Genomic DNA, 17,504 nt, shown 5'->3' with positions numbered 1-17,504 from the left:
TTTTCCGGGCGCTAAGCGGAAGATTGACGACGATTGAGAGAGGGAAGGAAGGTGTTGGAGATTAGGATTCTAATCTCGATAGGTTTTGAGAAGCAGGAGTAGGAATTGGAGGTCCAGGATTGAACAGTTGGCTAAGCAAGGCACGAGGGGATGTAGTGTAATTGTGATTTTTACGGCATTTGCATTACTAAATATAGAGTACGGTAGCACTATCAAGTGCATCATTACTTACACCCACCAAAGTGTCCGTATCCAAATCATACCTGCAGTGAGACTGCCTTCCTGATAAACCACAGCCATCTACTCGTCGTCCTGCACATCGATCTCGGTCTTCTTCCACTGGCGAGCCGGTATCTTGCGATTGAACATGATGTCGATCTCGCGGTAGGAGCGGCCCTTCATCTCAGGCAGCCAGAAGTATGCGCAGATCAGGCAGAACAGACCAGTGCCACCCCAGACGTAACCGCACTTGCCGCCGAGGTTTCCGCCCTGTGGTATGTTAGTAATTGTCAGCGCAGAACGAGAGAAAGGCTTACCGTTGGGTTGAGCATGTAACTTCCGAGGAAGATGCAGGGGATTTCAATGATGTAGTAGGTAGCGCGTCCCATTCCAGTGGTTAGAGGCCGGAGGCGGATGGCGGATGTTTCTCCAATAATGACCCACGATGCGGGCGCGGGTCCCAAGGTGAACAGGACGGAGATGATCAGGCCCAAGGAGGCTTGCGCTAGAGAGGCTGCGTTGGACTTGCCAACAGAGGCTGCAACACCGAGGGCGATGAGGAGGACGACGTTGAAGCCCGAACCCCAGAGGTAGATGGTACGTCTGCCAAAGTACGTGGTGAGGATCCAAGAAAGCATGACGAAGATCATTTGTAGAGCCGAGGTGATAAGACCTAGAGCGAAGGCAGTATTCGTCGACACACCAGCCTCTGCGGTTCGATCAGCATATACATCACTTGAAACAGGTATGATAAAAACTCACGCTCAAAGAAGTAGACGGCCTGATTAGCGATAAGGTTACCCGTGAGATTCTGTGCCAAGTACACACTGCACACAATAACGGTGCGGTAGAGGTCAGTGCCCTTGAACAGTTCCAAGTGGTTGGGTTCCTTGGTGGTCTTCTCGAGCTCAACGACACGACGCATCATGGCAACAGTCTCACTAGTATTCAGCCTCGATCTGCGTCCAAGGCGACCAACCGCATGAGCTGCTTCTTCGAGACGTCCCTTGCGAACCAGCCACCAAGGTGACTCGGGTGCACAAAAGATCAGGATAGCAAGCGGGGTGGGGAACATCCATTGAAGCGCAATGGGAATCCTATTTTTCGTTTCGTCAGCAAAGGGCCTTCTTGTAATGCAATGCGGATGAGCACGTACTTGTAGGCAGATTCATCAAGCCTAGTGTTGTAACGGTAGGTGACGGCACCAACGATGATACTACCAATAGCCCAGAACATCTGCAGCATCTGCGTCGCCGGGGCTCGCAGCTTGATCGGTACAATCTCGCTGCAGTATGCCGGCGCGTTGGCAATGAAGATACCCCACGGCAAGCCCTCGAGAAGCTGGGCTACGAAGATAACCGGAAGCGAGTGGGCAAAGTAAAAGGAGAAGATGAAGACGTTCAAGAGCATGAGGCCAGTCAAGGTCGCATAACGGTATCCAATACGGCTAGTAAGGGGGCCAGCGATGAAGACACCGATCAGTGCACCGAGTTGCCCAGATACTTGAAGCGCAGACTGCCACTTGGTTGCGATGACATATTTGTCGCTTGCGGCGTCGTAGATGCCGTATTTGTTCGCGAACGCAGGAAGGGCGACGAAATTACCCATGAGGAAGACATCGTAGGACTCCATAATCTGAAAACAGATGGTGAGCTGGGATTTCTCGCCGGAGGAAACGTCAAGCGAAAGGGGGGAAGGCAGCTTACAATGGTCATTGACATGATAAAAGCCCAAAAGGAAGCCATAGGGTATGCTCGAACGGCATCCAGCACTCCCATGTTATGCTCGGCGGTCTCTGCCTCGATCGCGTCGGCCTTGTAATCGGCGACATGCGCCTTTTCATCAAGGTTGTAGACATGTTCTACTTGAGAGAGGGCCTTTTCAGTCTCGACATGAACCTCTGGGGCGCCGGCATCTGATTTAGAATCGAGAGTCATATTGGCTGGTGTTTGCCTAGATGGATAACGTGTGTACTACCAGGTAGCAAAAGAGAAGAGGACAAGGAAGGAAAAGCAGCAAACGATAGCGGCGGGGAAAGCTGCACCTTATATGGTGTTCCTAGTACCTACCGTGTCGTGTATGTGCCCAATTCACCATTTCCATTCTGCATTTTGCCTGCCATTCACCCCAGGTCAGGTCATGCGTAGGCACGGGATATGGGTATGGTGTGGGTATGGTATGGGTATGGTATGGTATGGGGTACCAAACAAGCATGCGGGGTAGAACAGGCCGATCGTACACGCAGCGGGTTAGAAGACACCGAGCCGCCTTTACAGAGTACAGTAGTAACAGTACGTGCGGACTAAATTTGCATCACCAAACGTTAACTTGGGGAAACACATGGATGACCGGTTGACCTGGGGGTAGATGGCATGGGGTCGAGGGGAAACTGGTCCAAGCGCCCTCGACCCCCGGACTTGGCTTGAAGACTTTCCTGATTAGTATTAGCCCCATGTTATGGTCTCTGGTCTACTCCGTAAAAGTGAAATCGAGTCCGGCCCGTCTTCCCAACCATTGGTGCCACTACCCTTTGGCCTCAGGCCAACAGGTACTCTAGTAAAGGTCAATCCATATAGAGGCTCCACAGAATATATGTATGTACCTTAGGTACTTGGAAGTATAATTGAATGGCTAGCCGCACCTACAACACATTGGCAATTTGGCAGCTACCCAGCCATCTATGTGACTACTGTATGTCGCATTCCAGACAGTTGGGAAAAGCCCAGACGTGTTTCGGGATAGTGCAGGCGGCTGGATGCTAATTGGCTGCGGTGCATCCATGTGATCAAGAATTGTACAGTTGCTATTCATGAGTTTCGAGATCATTAGCAGTGGCATTGGCACTTACTGTACGCCAGTCTCCTTCTGGAGTGTTGATACGATATCGTACGTGACTCGTGACTCGTGAACGTGTCTAGTGGGGAGCTCTGGGAGAGGGCTTGTTGACATGCATACTAGATTGAAACAAGACCGACCTCCTTCTCAAGTCCTTCCAGCCTCCTCTCAGACTCCCACTATTCCCTCTCGATACTCCGTACAGCCCAGACTCCCATAAACCGAACAGAAACACCTCCCGACCCTCCGTACAGTACAGTAGCTCAGGAAGGCGACCATGGAATGTGGAGTGCCGCTTTCCAATCATGTGACTGATCCGCTTAGTCATCCAAACTCCCGAGTCAAGCTTTCCCCATGCTGACGGTGAGATTTTGGTTAATTCCCCATAATACGGCCGCGCCGCGCTCCACTTCTCCGCATTATCTTGCACCACAAAACAGATATACGAAGTATCATCTATGAGCTCCTTATGCACTGTTCTCCCCAATCCAAACAATTCTTCATCACCTCATTTCATATCATAGTCTTTTATATGTATGAATACTAAACTGAAAAGACGACTTTTTGCTTTCCCCGGGGTTTGGGTCTTGATGTCATGTAATTTACTACTATGTAATCTTACGGAGTATCTACCTATCTATACGCTACTGGGGTGCGGTACACCGGTACCTAGCTAAGAAAAGCCACACTCACTCGCTCCCCGCACGCACCAGCTCTTTCCATGTGCTGGAACTGGTGCGCTTATACTGCATTTTAACCCTGGTACGGACTCGTTTCTAGCTCGTCTCGTCTCGTAGATTTCAAAAGGCCGTGGCGTGCGCCCAGGGCATGCAAGCGCGCGCGCGTGATACGTGGGTTAATTACGGAGGGTAGGTCGATTTGAAGATGGGAAAAGTGGAGAGATTATCTGTGCTGCATAGGTACCTTAACCTAGAATGGTTCGTTCGAAGTTTAGTGAGGGGAGGAGCCAAAGAGGCTAGAAGCTATGGAGTATGCATCGAAGCTGGGGAATGCTATGCTATGGTGCTATCGGGTATGAGTATATCATTCGCGCATCCCGTCCAATCCCATCCCTAGCTGTAGGAGTAGGTCGAGATGCATTGGTGTTGTGCTTTTCGAAGGGAGAGTGGGGCGGGTGTGGGCTGATTCAGCATTTGAGGGGAAGGGAACGTGAGGTGGGAAGGAATTAATGGTCGGTCATCCTTCTTCGCTGCTTCGGAGATATCGTAAGGAGGAGAAGGAGAAGGGGAAGGAGTGGGGTGTGAAGGTGGAAGAGCTGGATTGAAGACAGGATCGAGAGAGCTTGTTGAAATCGCGAATTATTTGGCGGCGTGGGATTCAGGAGCTTCGGGTTGAGGTCTTGTGGACGTTCGATCTCGACCTCTCGCTTGGGCGCGGAGCACATGATGTTTATGGGAAATGGTAATGCTGTATTCCCAGAGGGCATGCATAGTGGTCACGACATCTACAGGATGCGTGCGAATCGTTGTTATTAATTAAGAAGATGCTAAGTGTCTGGAATTCCAGAAACCCCTCCCCTTATTGTTTTAATACAGGTCTCTCATACATCTGACATGATCCCCGGCGCAATATTTTCCAACTTCCCCATCAGCTCATTGAAGAAGCTCTTTTGTATTCGTTTGCCCTTGGTGTTGGTTACTGAAGATGCTGGCCTGGTCGGGGTAGTCATTAGCAAAGATTTACTAACAAGAATTTCAGTAGAGAGAACTCACGTGTGAACATGGCAATTTGACAAGTACTGTCCATTACTTTCCACACCTGATAATACTCCATGAACCAGCGCACGACTGCCCATCTCCGTGCTTCGAGGAAGCATCCTCTCCATCATTCTCTCTGAAAACCCCATATCCACATCACGCACAAGCCCAGACTTGCAGTAACTAGGATTGGGGGTATTGATGACAACCAGAGGCTTTTGCGAAGACTTGGTCCGGTCTGCTAGTTCACGGACGGCGTAGAGAACGAGTAACTTTGACAGTGGATAGCGGCCCGCCATGTCGGCTGTCTTGGGATCATTCAGCGTCTTGAATATCTCCCCCTCCTTCACGTCTAGTTCTTTCACGGGCGCCATGTAGTGCAATGCTGAATTTGGAATCACGAGTCTTGGCACAACACTGAACTGTTCTGCAGACTGACGAAGTTTCGGAAGAATAAGCAGACACAGCAAAAAAGTGCTGACCACATTTGTCGCTATCGTCCTTTCGTTATCTGCGACAATGCTGAAGGTTGGCGTGAGGATACCTGCATTGGCCAGCACGGCATCTAGACGAGGTAGAGTTGCAGCGCGAGATGCAAACGCCTTGACAGAGTCATAGCTGTCCATGTCCAACGGCCATACTTCGATGCAAGATTCTTTTCTCTTGGTCGAGGCCAAGATGTCTCGCTTTGCGTCTTCGCCTTTCTGCAGATTTCGTACGCCCATGATCAGTTTGTCTACCCCGAGGCGCACCAAGTGTCGGCTGGCTTCGAGGCCAAGACCCGTGTTTGCTCCTGTCACAATAATGGTCTGTTGTTTGATGCTGGCATCGGCTGTGGGATATGGTAGGCTGATGAAAGATGATACAATGACGTCGAAAGTACCGTATATAGCTGAGAATAATGACATTATACTGGTTGCAATTCGTGTGACTTGACGGAAAGAATAACATTCTGGAATGCGGGAACTCACATACATATATAGCCTCATGAAGACCGCAAATTATGAATGCGTAGTTGACGCGGAACGGGTTTAACTTCTGGACAGCTACATCTTAAGGGACTTTGAAAGATGATCGGGGTTAAAGCAACCTACAGTAATGTTTTCATAGCGGTTAAGGAGCCAGCCGTCTTTACTCGGAACAAGCAGATCGCGGGGATATTAAATCCGCTCCGTGGGCTAGCATACAATTGGCTACCTTTGATTACGAGTATCCACTATCCAAACCGCAACATTTCACAAAAACAGACTGCGCCTGGTTGAGGTAATGGAGCGGTGCGCAGAAAAATCGAATATGTAGCAAGAAATGCATCAAAGAATGCATAACACCAATATGGACATTAGGCGAACGGTCAACAGAGAACCCAATAATGGAAAAGTAGGAAAACGGAACAGGCCACCAATCTCCTGTGAGCCGTGTCGTATACGAAAGTATGCTACGTGCTCTACACAAGCAATATGATACTCACATGGAAAATAGATTGAAGTGCAATCGTGGCTCGCCTTGTGAGACGTAAGTGATTTCTGGGCTGTATTTCCTACTTCGGACACTCGGGAATGCGAGACTTTGCATATGTTTTAAGAGCTAAGTTGCTCTCTAAATATCGTCTCAACCGCCATGGAAGATTATTCCAACCTCTGAAACTTGCTATGTTGTGCAATACTGACGCTAAGATGTTCACTGTAGGTGCGTCAAGCGGAACAAGCAATCATCATGCGAATATGCGGACAATGCCAATCGAAATAAGCCGAAACATAACAATACCGGAGATCGTCTGCAGAACTTGGAGAATATCGTCCTTCAGTTTGTGCAGAACGGCGTGACAGGAAAGACCAAGGAGCAGGAAGCAGGTACCTCTGGTGAGAGTACAGATCATACCAAAGGTTCGACGGTTATCACCACGCCGACAGGCGAACGTGGAACACTACATGTTCAGGGCGGGCAGACGAATTATGTCGATTCCAGTCACTGGTTATCAATTCTGCATGATATCAAAGAAGTTCGTGAACAGTTGGCTTTGTCAAGTACTCAAGAACAAGAGGACGACTCATTTGACAGAATTGGCCCACAGCCAGAAGCGGATTTGGTGTTTGGTCTACAGCAACCTCTCAATATCATTGAAATTATCCGGTCTCTGCCATCGAGGCCAGTCTGCGATAGTCTGCTCTCCCAATATTTTAACTCGCAGTATATGATTATCCGTAAGATCCCTTCTTCTTTTGGGAAGTGTTATGCTTACTACTGTAGCCATTGTACATCCACTCAAATTTCAGAAAGAATATGAACAATTCTGGCAGGATTCGTCCAAATCTCCCACCCTCTGGATTGGTCTCCTATTCGCTATCCTCGGCCTTGCCACTACCCTCCGGCAGACTACAGATTCAAGCATGCCTATTGAGTCAGGGGCAAACTTCATTTCCTCAAAAGAGTTCCGACTTAGAACCACGCAATGCCTCGTTCTAGGGCATTACTCTACCGCTAAGGCTTATGGGCTGGAGACACTGGTACTATATCTCCAGAGCAACTTGATCGGGCTCGTAGACTCACAAATCAATCTCTGGTTTCTCATGGGCATCATTATTCGTCTAGCAATGCGCATGGGGTACCACCGGGACTCGAGAAACCACGATAATATCTCGCCCTTTGAAGGCGAAATGCGACGGCGGGTATGGGTCAACATCTACCAGCTAGATGTATTGATGTCTTTTCAACTAGGTCTCCCCAGCATGATTCCGACAGACTATTGCGATACCGAAGCACCGCGAAACCTCAATTTCACGGACTTCTTCCCAGACACTGCCGTCTTACCACCATCGCGGCCATTGTCAGATCACACCTCAGTCCTGTACACCATAGTCAAAGGGAAAGTAATGGGGGTATTTAAAAAGATTGTAGCCCACTCGCAGTCCCTGTCTCCACCTCCTTTGGAGACAACCATTATGCTAGACATAGAAATGCGCGAAACTTACAACGACATACCATCAAATTACAAAATGATGAACGTCAGCCGCTCCTTTATGGACACACCTAGCACTATCATGAAGCGATGCAGCATCGAGCTCCTCTATCTCAAAAGCATCGTCGTACTCCATCGGCGCTTTCTCAATCGAGAGACATCAGATATAAAATACGCGAAATTCCGACGCAGTTGTCTCGATGCAGCGATGGACATCTTGGCAAGACAAGCGGACTTGCATCAAGCATCCCAGCCGGGAGGCCAGCTATATAACGATCGGTGGATGTTATCATGGCTATCGGCGCACGACTTTCTAGTAGCTGCCATGGTAGTATGTTTAGAGCTTTCAGAGTATATGCGGACCGTCACTGTGCCAAAACCCGCGGATTTCGCAAAGCAGTTGGAAGCCCTGCAAACATCACAGATGATATGGACTTCCCATACATCTCATAATCCCCAGTCGAAAGAAGCTCGTACTGCAGCGCGGGTATTGGATTTGATGATCCGGAAGGTTAAAGATGATAATATTGGTGACCCATTCAACTCCACACTACCTCGGGAAGATGGTCCGTTCTTCGAAAGCTCTAACTTGCCGTACGCCGAGCCTGTGACTGAGATGATCGATGGATCGGAGGATTTGGATTGGGTTAGTACAATTTTAATATCTACATTCCAGCCAGACGCGACAGAGAGTATCTCTAACCTATTCTTGGCAGTCACTGCTAGATCAATATTTCCAAAACACTCAAGGGCTTCAAGATTTTACTTCATCACTTGGTACTTATAGCGAAGAGCAGATTGGAGAGCTATTCCAAACTATGGAAACGGATCAGATGGCTTGAGATGTTTCTATAGAGTTTAAAGAAGGGGTTTAATTATCCTATCTCTGCTGGGGTGGAAGGCTGATGTATTTCGGACTTTCGGACGGTCTTGGATTGAGGATGTGCATCTTGGATTCTTGTTTGCCCATGGTGGAAGAAAGCATATCTTGGTGATGATCAATGAATAATGGTCTCCTATGATTGTCCCGAGAGGATCTATATATGTTGTTGTGAGGAGTGGGCCCTTTTAGACCTGGTACGTCAGACCAACCCCTGAAGTCGCTTCAGGAGGAGGAAAGCCGGGAGAAGCATGAGACCAAACAGGAAGTCCCAAGATTAGGCGTTAATACCCATGGTATAAAAAATCCATACTAAAGCCTGGCCGTGTCAGTTAGGTGACGTTGAAAGAAAAATGACGGATGCCATTGATCGAGCAATCAAGTTGAGAGAGTTGAGCAGATATCAGGAATCGAATATTGTAAAGTCGCCGTCGAAGGACTTGAATTCAAGATTTTCCTATTAGCATGCAAGTTTCGAAACTAGCCTTTAACCAGGAAATGAATCCACCCAGCCTTCCCAATTCCCGCTCGACTGGACACGACTTCATCCATCTACTCCCCACCAACCTCCAACCTCCAACCCAGCATCAATCTCCTGTCAAGAACATGCCTTGCTCTTTCCTCTTAGCCCCTCTATGACATGAATGTCAATCCCAAGACGCTCACCGGCCATCCTTCCTTTCCCTCTCCCTATTCCTCCTCCATAGCTCCTTCCCCCCACTTCCGCTCCCACCACCGAAAACACTCCCTCGCTCTCGGACTACCAATCTAACACTCTCATCAGCCCTTATCCTAACCCCCATACTTATTCACGGCGTCACTATCCCCACCCCAAAGGAAAACCCCACAAACATACCTGCCCCACAACCTTCCCCCACCCCCCTAATAGCCGCTCCCTCCCCGTAAACCTCTTCCCAACCCCCCTAACAACGCCCACCCACGCCCTCTCCACCTCACCTCGCCCCACCCATCTCCCCCTATTCCCCCTCCAGACCATCCCGATAAAACGCACATAGCTATTCCGCAAAAGATGCAGATATCCCTTCTTATACCGCGGTATATACAACCCATTCGCGGTACTAGTAACTCTCTGCAACGAAAGTCTTCTCATTCTCTTCCACCTCCACCTCTTCATTCGTATCCACCAAGATTTTCCATGCCGTATACAATGTCTATGAAAAGACTCTCGCCCCGGCCCAGGCTCGCGTGTACGCTCTTTCTGTTCCCTATCGCAGAAGTAAAGGGTGCGAGAAAGGTATTTGGGTGTTGTTGGGTGAGTAGATTTCGATTTCCGATTCTTGGATTTAGGGGTCTCGATCTCGCATTGCGATTCCGATTCCGATTCCGGTTCTGCTGCTCCTCCACTTCCTTCTACCCGTACTCCTCCTACTCCCGCGCCAGCTTCCAGAACCACAGCCCCTAAATACCAATTTATCAGCTTGAACCCCTCCTCTCCTTTCCCTACGCACCATAGCGTACGTTGGAGTGAAGCAACCTACGGTCTAGGCGCGATCGTTTCTTTCCTCTATGGCCACTCCGTCTCGAGCGACGAGTGCGAGGCACGATGAATTTCGCAGGCAGGTCGGGCGTTGCTACGCAGTAGCGCCAGAGGTTTGAGTGGCTCATTGTTTGGTTGTTCGTGGGCGTGATGGGTAGGTATGGAGTTCTGTTTGATGGTACGGTAGGTAGATCGGTTGTGTTATTCTAGGCTTGAGGTTTTTGATCTGGTGGAAGGGGGGGTTTCCATCATTGTAGATTTTGAGAGAAGTGATGTGAATTGAGCGTGGGTTGATTTGAAGATAATGAAATGAATTTGGGGCGGTACGCTGAATAATTCACTTGCGAGATGTGGGATTCTAGGATTCTAAATAACGTGGAATTATTAAGTTGAGTGGGGTAAAGGAATTCATAGGAGCAAGATTGATTGTGTTTCGTTGCTTTTTTGAGAGCTCGTAGCTCATAGCTTCTAACTTCAGCACTTCCGCTCATATGCCAATTACAACACAGGTAGCTCTTACAAATCAAACCAGCCAGACTTCATTGAGTACCCAGAGTCAATTCAGTCCTCCTTTACCACTATTTTGCAAGATTACCAGCAACCTCAATATCCACATCATCCCCTGAAAGATCAATAACACAAGCTTTCTTACCATGAGTTGCCTTGCGAGCCTTAACACCCTCATCACCCGAATCATCATACAAATCCTCTCCCCAAACTATAGTCCTACCCTCTTCCATCTCAATCTTTAACCCAGCGCGTTTTGGTTCCAATTCCCCATAAATGGTACCCGCAATCTCAGGATCCGCAAGAGGTTTGCCATCCGCATCCCAGTAATAATCAGTAGCATACTGCATTCGAGCGCCCGTCGCCATGAATGGAAGTCCCCCTCCCCTTGCCTGAACATCAAAGTAGCCAGGCAAAAACAAGACTGTTTGCATACAGTTGCTGTATTCAGCTCTGTCCTGACGAATGACTTTCGAAGTAGGGCTAGCAGCAATGAGCTCGTTGTCCTCCTCTGGTGACAATGACTGAAGGATGTCCTCCATATCAACACCATTTCCTCTGTCCTCTGAAATAAATGGCCTTCCCGCTTTCTTTACCAAGCTCCCCAGTAGCGGCATGTTTCTATGGTGGATTTGATTTATCGCATCATCGTACCTGTATTTCTTGGTCTGAGGCGACATGCTATTGTCCTCCCACTTCTGGAACTCCAGCCAAATAAGAGCTTCCCATGCCTTTTCTAGCAATTTGAGGGTGACTTTGCCTTCATTGCAATCATACATGCTTTGCGAAAACCTTTGGTAGCCAAACTCAATGACTAGATTAGGGAATCCCTTGTTGATGATCCCCTGCAGCGCTGGGACTTTGACCTTGACGTTGACCCCTTTCTTCCCTGCTGCTTCCTCCCCTTCTTTCTCTCCTAGAGTTCTTCCCTCTCTTTTCGCTAGCTCTTTAAATAACTTCGATCTGTGGCGAGTGTGAATTTGATTTAGCGCTGTACTGTAACAAGCGACCTTTATCTCGGAGAATTCCATGCCCGTATTCCACTTCTGGAATGTTAGCCAAAGGAACTTCTCCCATGCGTCTTCTATTTGCTTGAGAGTTACTTGTCCTTCATTGTATTCAATTATAGCCTTGGCAAAAGATTGGAAGGGGAGTCCGGCAAGCATCTCGACGAATCCTTTCTTAACGATTTTCTTGAAAAGGGGAATTTTAATCTCGACAGCTTGCTCTTTTCTCGCTTCCACGGATTTCTCATCATCTTTAATCGGTGGAAAGAGCCCCTCCATTTTAGCTAGGAGGGGTTCGGTACTCCGATCATAAATCTGATGCAATGCCTTGTAGTATTGAGTCATTTTTTCTTCAGAATCTGTGCCTTCCTTATACCACTTCTGGAATTCGAACCAGATCGCTGCTTCCCAGGCGTCTTCAAGCTGCGTGAGAGTTACTTTGCCTTCATTCAAGTCATATGTATTTGAAGCGAAGGTAGAGTAGCCTATCTTAAACGCTAAGCCGAGAAAACCTTCTGTGGCGACGTCTTCGAACGCTGGAACTCTGATATCGGTGGAAAGCGTATTGGGTACTTGGGTGGAGGTACGAGAAGATCTGTGGGCTTTGGTATTCATAGTTGCTGGATTGTGCGCATGTTCTGTTGCCCGATGCTCGGCTCGGTTGGTGGCGAGGAACAAGGCTGTTTCTGCTTTTTTGGCTTCCTTCGCCGTCATGCTAACTTCGCCAACTATGACACCAGAATGGGTTTCCCAGCCCTTTAGCTCTTGATTGCTACTGCCGGTTGCTAATAAAAAGCTCGCGGGCTTTGTATGTTTTCCGAAGATCGGGTATGGTTTTTGGGAGAATTTTGTTACGCCGATCATTATTGAACCTTCGGGCTCGTTGAAAATCTCAAGCTGTGTAGGAGTAATTTGTGTTTCGCCATGTGGGTGGCAATTGCTATGAGTAGGGGTCGGTGCTGATAGAGCAGCTATTGGTTCTGTATTGTTCATCGTTGCTCCTGATACTACTGCCTCTTCTGGGAGCTGGGGCTTTGAGAGAGTGTTGGTATCTTTAGGTGGCGGACATGGTACTATAGAAATCCCATCCTTCACAGAGTATCTCAAGTATGCAGGTGGCAGAGACTCGGTAGATGTTCCACTCAAGGCAGATGTCGCGACTGGTGGAACATGATTAACAACGCTAGATGTACGCTGAGAACTAGGACCAGCTAGATGAGTTGTTCTCTTGAACCCGCTCGCAGCATTCAATGACAGTGTGGCTTTTGGTTTGCCCAAGGCTGCAAAAGTTGTCAGGGGGGCTAGCTTTGGGATATCTGAGAGTGCCTGTAGAGCAATGTCTGTGCTCGTGATATCAGTCTTCTCTGATAGAAGTCCTGCCTGCCATTGTTGAATACTATTCTGGAGAGTAGTCTTGACAGTGTTGCTATTTGGATCTGCTACTTCCTTCGCATGTCGATCAGCCAATCTGGCAGCTTTTTTCGCAATGGTTCTTGCCTCCCTATTCCCCCTTCGCCGCACAACTTTTGGTTCGTTACAGCGAGGCCTCGTGTTAGCAACACTAGTTTTAAGTTCTTGATGGTGCTGATGAACGATATGCGGAGGCTGGCTCTTGTAAGTCTCCCATCTTGCACTGTCTAGTGGGGCAGTGATTTGATTGAACGCTGGTACTGGCCTCAAATCTTGTGTGGACACCTGCGATCCAGTTGTCTGTCGGACTTCGGGTAGTTTCTCGTTTTGATTCGAGACAATGTAGTCGTAGCTAGTCGTTGCTAGGCTGGGCGGCGTGGAATCTCTGATGATATCTGAAGTAGCGACCGTTCCTCTCGTCGAGGCATCTATATTCCGATTTAGAATTTGATTCTGGCTGCACATAATTCCACTGGAGTTAATGGCTTCATTGTCGAGCATAATTCGTGGCTTTTTAGTGATCAGTGGCCTATTTTCGTAGTGTTTTGCAGACTGCTGTATTGATCCTTCGTGTGCACGTAGTGTAGCTGGGCCAGTCGGATCGTAGTTCAGACCAACGACCTTCTGCGAGTAGTTTTTCAGATCAATTCTCTTCGGTAAAGCTGTGTTTTTACCAGATGCCGAGGGGTGGAGCATTGTCAGCGAAGAATCACTTTGGCTGTAAATTGACGGTTGTTGAGCAGTGGTGAAGATATCGTTTGGGCACAGAATCGACGGCTGTTGTCCTGATGGTTGAACAATGCTCTGCTCGTGGTTTTCTAGCCGTGGTCTCTTGGAGAAAGTTCCATTTTCATAGGACTTCAACGGTTGACTTCTCGACAGTTCAACTTGATTCTGGCTTGAAATGGACCACTGTGGTAGTTCTGAAGAAGCAGCGCGCTTTCGAGACATTAGTTCGTATTCTGAAGAGGTGTCGACAGTATTCTGCTCCTTCCTAGAAGGCTGAACCACATATTGATCCAAGACTGGGAGCTGCACAGCTGCCTCGTATTTTACTTCCCCATATTTCATTGACTCCAACACGATGTTCTGGCAGCGCATCGACTTCCCTGTCCGCTTCGGAGAACGAACATTCTCAATATCCATTATTTCATCTTCCCCAAACGGCTCAACCGGGCTGCGGTGCGTCTTCCGCAATGCTGGAACAGGTGTATTCATTGCCTCGTACGTTATGGCAATTTGGTCTGCATACTCGTGGGATTTGGTCGATTTCACGACAGCAGCATCCATCCGTAAACGTTGCGTTTGGTGGCCTGCATCATCGATGAGTATCGATTTTGCTTGCTCCGACGGAGAGAGTGTATTCCGACCAATCACTGCTTTCCAATTGACGCACGACCAGCTTGCGCCATCTAGGTATGTGTTCTCCTCCGCCATGTCTGCGGGCTTTTTCTGGGTAGATTGCTGAGGCTCAATCATTGGCAAGTTATATAGCGTTGATCGAACTGTAGCTGAATCGTCGGCGAGGTTGCTTTGAGTAGGTTGCCGAGGTTCGATCATTGACACTTCGGGCGAGTTGTTTGGAGCTCTTGGGGTGTCTCGGAGACATCGCGACCTCTTTTCCCATATCCGATTCTCTGGCCGCTAAACACACCCACCATCAGTAAAACATTCACTTTTCCCCCTCTCAACCTCGACTTCCAGCAAATCAAAGAAAAGACTCACCGCTCAGAGTTTGTTGCTCGTCGTGAGCTGCACTTCTATCCCCGTTCTTCAAGGGTTCGTGGCCGGAATACCATTTGACCGTGCTGTTGGTGATGTTAGGGAATCACAGTAAGGTGACGATGAAACAAGATGTAGTGGCGCGAGGTTTGAGTTTTGTAAACAAAGATGAGCGGAAGGCGCGAAAGGGTCAGGTCACTACGCGAGAATGTAAAGATGAGCAGCATCAATTTCCAATACGCCTCTTTATGAGAAGATTGCGAGCTGTTATTTAGCAAATTTGCAACTGGAGTTTCGATTACATATATTGAATACACAGCAAGGCAGGATGTGACATAGACAAAAGACTACGAGCACCTAGTACTCGGGGTGAAGAATAAGAAAATTTCTATTCCACGGCTCTAAATACTGCTCTTTGCTTTTCTATCTAACTAACGCTTCATCTAAAGAAAACAGTTCTATCTCAAAGCTTTACCTCCCTCTTACAACCCGAAGCTTGCCCCTCAACTGCATGCTTCAACGCCTCATCCTCCACCAACCTACTCCCATTCCCAGCCTGCGTACTCTGCGGGACGTCCAGCGCCGGATTCTGATCAAAAAATCCGCTCGGTTTAAGACTCACAGTCATAGTGTCACACGGCATAACAGGATAATCCTCCGTCCTCGGATTATGCGTCAAGCTTATCGAGTGCCAGACAACGATATCCGTATCCTCGGTGGTATCCTGTCTCCCAGCCCAAGAGGCGAGATCAGGAGTATGGCTGGGGTGCGATTGATAAGTGTAGTCGCCTGCTGCGTAGATTTCATTGTCGTGGTGGGATGTTACCCAGAAAGGATGGAAGGCATATTTTTGCGCGGCGGCCGTGCCAGGATTTGGGGTGGGCGAGGAGCATTTGCTTGGATGGAGAATGAATTGCGTAGGCGACGGGGTGTCCGGATGAGGGGTTGATGCTGTGTGGGTTTATAATTTTGTGGACGCGGTTTGGTGCTGAGTCTGAGTGGGTGGAGGATGTGAGGGCTTTTTTCTCAGTGACATATCCGACTCCGTAGGGGTTGTTATCGTCCCATGGCATGGCGACCGAGTCTTCTTCGACGAGGGTATTTTTGTCGCCATCGATATTGGGATCTATGCGTAGGCTGAAGACGTGTTGGTGGAAGGGAGCCATAACACCTTCATTGACATTTGTGCCGAAGGGAACTGTGACACCTTTGTCGATTGGGGCAGTGGAGAGGATGCCTGTGGCCTGAATCTTGTAGTGCAAACCGGCAGCTTGATCTAGATGCCACATGAAGACATACTCATAGTTCCCAACAGTAATGATTGTCTGAAGAACGAGAACTCGAGACCGGACGATTGAAACAGCTCCGGTACGAGTATTAGTGTGCTTCCATCCAATACCATCATCAATCTCGTGCATGCAGACTGCGTTTGGCTTCTCGACCGGGTTACCATTGGAGTCGCCGATAACAAATGAGAAGTACTAGAAGAGAAATTAGCTTTACCTCTAATTTCCGGGCAGAATCCTACAATGCAGAAAGTGCTCTATCAAGCCACAGACGATTAAGAGAAGAAAATAAGAGAATTGCCACATACTTTGATCACCCCCAAACAATCACACCCCAACGCCAGATTATTAGCAGCAACACCAGCCCCGATATCCCCGACATCGAAAACGCTTTTCCTCGAATAAGGCATCCTCGGATCCCCATAGGGAACAAACATCTCACTCAGACTCAACCGATGAAACAGTTCGCGTCCATCATAAGTAACATCATGCAAAACCATACCCTCCCTCCAATTAAAACCTAACCTGAACCGCCATTTCTGCCACTGGATTAGATGACCATCAATGCTGAATGAAACACCTTGGGGCTGGTGGACCATTAGGGGTTTGAGGTCGGTGCGTGCTGGTTTGGATTGGAGATCGTGGTGATATTCCTTTGGAGGATGGGGCACAAACACTGCATCTGGTCTAAGCTCGGACTTTGGTCCTGTGGGGAGTTGGATGATATCAGCTAATTCCTTGGTTGTCATATCGAGGATAGGCGAAAAGGGAAGGGGCAAATCGTAGTGATTGGAGCCAGGATGATCACCTTCCGCGAACAAGTAACACTGCCTGATATCAGAAATGCTCACTCACTTTGATATGTTGAGTACTCACTTGTACATAACGAGGATGTTGATCCTCCGAATCGCGTCCATATGGCCAAGTATCACAGATCACCTTTAAATGCGGCGGCAATTTATACGCCTCGATCCTTTCCAATACCTTTGGGTTGGACAGGCACGCATCTCTCATCTCTATGATCTCATTCACATCTGCCTGGGCATGGAAATGGCTATCTAATTGCTCGACAAGTTCCACGGTGCTTTCATCGACGTTGACGGTGGCTTTGAAGAGATGGGACGTGCCGCGGTGGTAATACAAGGCTGAGGCACGGCGAGGAAGTTGTGGGAGGGGAGAGCCATTACGTTCAGCTTTCAAGTAGGCGCGAAGCTGTGCTTTTGGAGGCTCATCGATGTTGATTATTTTGAAATGGATGGTGTGATCAGGTGATAGCTTTTTGAGAAGGGATGATATTTGAGTGATTTCGGAAGGAGCTAATGGGTCTAGGGGATGTCTGGATGGAGACATGTTCCAGATTTGTCTTTAAAGAACGGTTTGATTAGACAATTCCTTAGAATCTAGTAATCAATGTCAGTTATAAATGTCTCGGAGAAGGTTTAGTTGTCAAGAGTGGGCCAAGTGGC

The 17,504-nt window shown here is 48.3% G+C and overlaps 4 protein-coding genes across 4 annotated transcripts; 1 reads left to right on the top strand and 3 right to left on the bottom strand.

Annotated features, from left to right (window-relative positions):
* Positions 1–300: 300 nt before the first annotated feature.
* On the bottom strand, positions 301–2,156 carry MAL31_0 (Maltose permease; the record flags this gene model as incomplete). Its single annotated transcript, XM_031146718.1, has 5 exons — positions 301–489; positions 537–928; positions 982–1,316; positions 1,376–1,854; positions 1,926–2,156. 5 exons carry the CDS (start codon positions 2,154–2,156, stop codon positions 301–303), a joined length of 1,626 nt encoding a protein of 541 aa, XP_031008708.1.
* Positions 2,157–4,615: 2,459 nt separating this feature from the next.
* sol3_4 (Short chain dehydrogenase) lies at positions 4,616–5,680 on the bottom strand (the record flags this gene model as incomplete). The annotated part of the gene is made up of 2 exons (XM_031146717.1): positions 4,616–4,727; positions 4,788–5,680. 2 exons carry the CDS (start codon positions 5,678–5,680, stop codon positions 4,616–4,618), a joined length of 1,005 nt encoding a protein of 334 aa, XP_031008668.1.
* A 424-nt stretch (positions 5,681–6,104) lies between these two features.
* eqxF (Equisetin cluster transcription factor) lies at positions 6,105–8,570 on the top strand (the record flags this gene model as incomplete). Its single annotated transcript, XM_031146716.1, has 4 exons — positions 6,105–6,149; positions 6,553–6,973; positions 7,020–8,374; positions 8,445–8,570. 4 exons carry the CDS (start codon positions 6,105–6,107, stop codon positions 8,568–8,570), a joined length of 1,947 nt encoding a protein of 648 aa, XP_031008669.1.
* A 6,645-nt stretch (positions 8,571–15,215) lies between these two features.
* Positions 15,216–17,388, bottom strand: AO-I_3 (Copper amine oxidase; the record flags this gene model as incomplete). Its single annotated transcript, XM_031146715.1, has 4 exons — positions 15,216–15,544; positions 15,579–16,233; positions 16,347–16,865; positions 16,915–17,388. The coding sequence occupies 4 exons, from the start codon at positions 17,386–17,388 to the stop codon at positions 15,216–15,218; spliced, it is 1,977 nt and encodes a 658-aa protein (XP_031008666.1).
* Positions 17,389–17,504: the final 116 nt, after the last annotated feature.

The sequence above is a fragment of the Lachnellula hyalina genome (assembly GCF_007821495.1).
Source record: "Lachnellula hyalina strain CBS 185.66 chromosome Unknown contig00013, whole genome shotgun sequence".
Classification (NCBI taxonomy): domain Eukaryota; kingdom Fungi; phylum Ascomycota; class Leotiomycetes; order Helotiales; family Lachnaceae; genus Lachnellula; species Lachnellula hyalina.
Note: the sequence above shows the minus strand (reverse complement) of the source record. Positions and strands in the feature narration are given on the sequence as shown.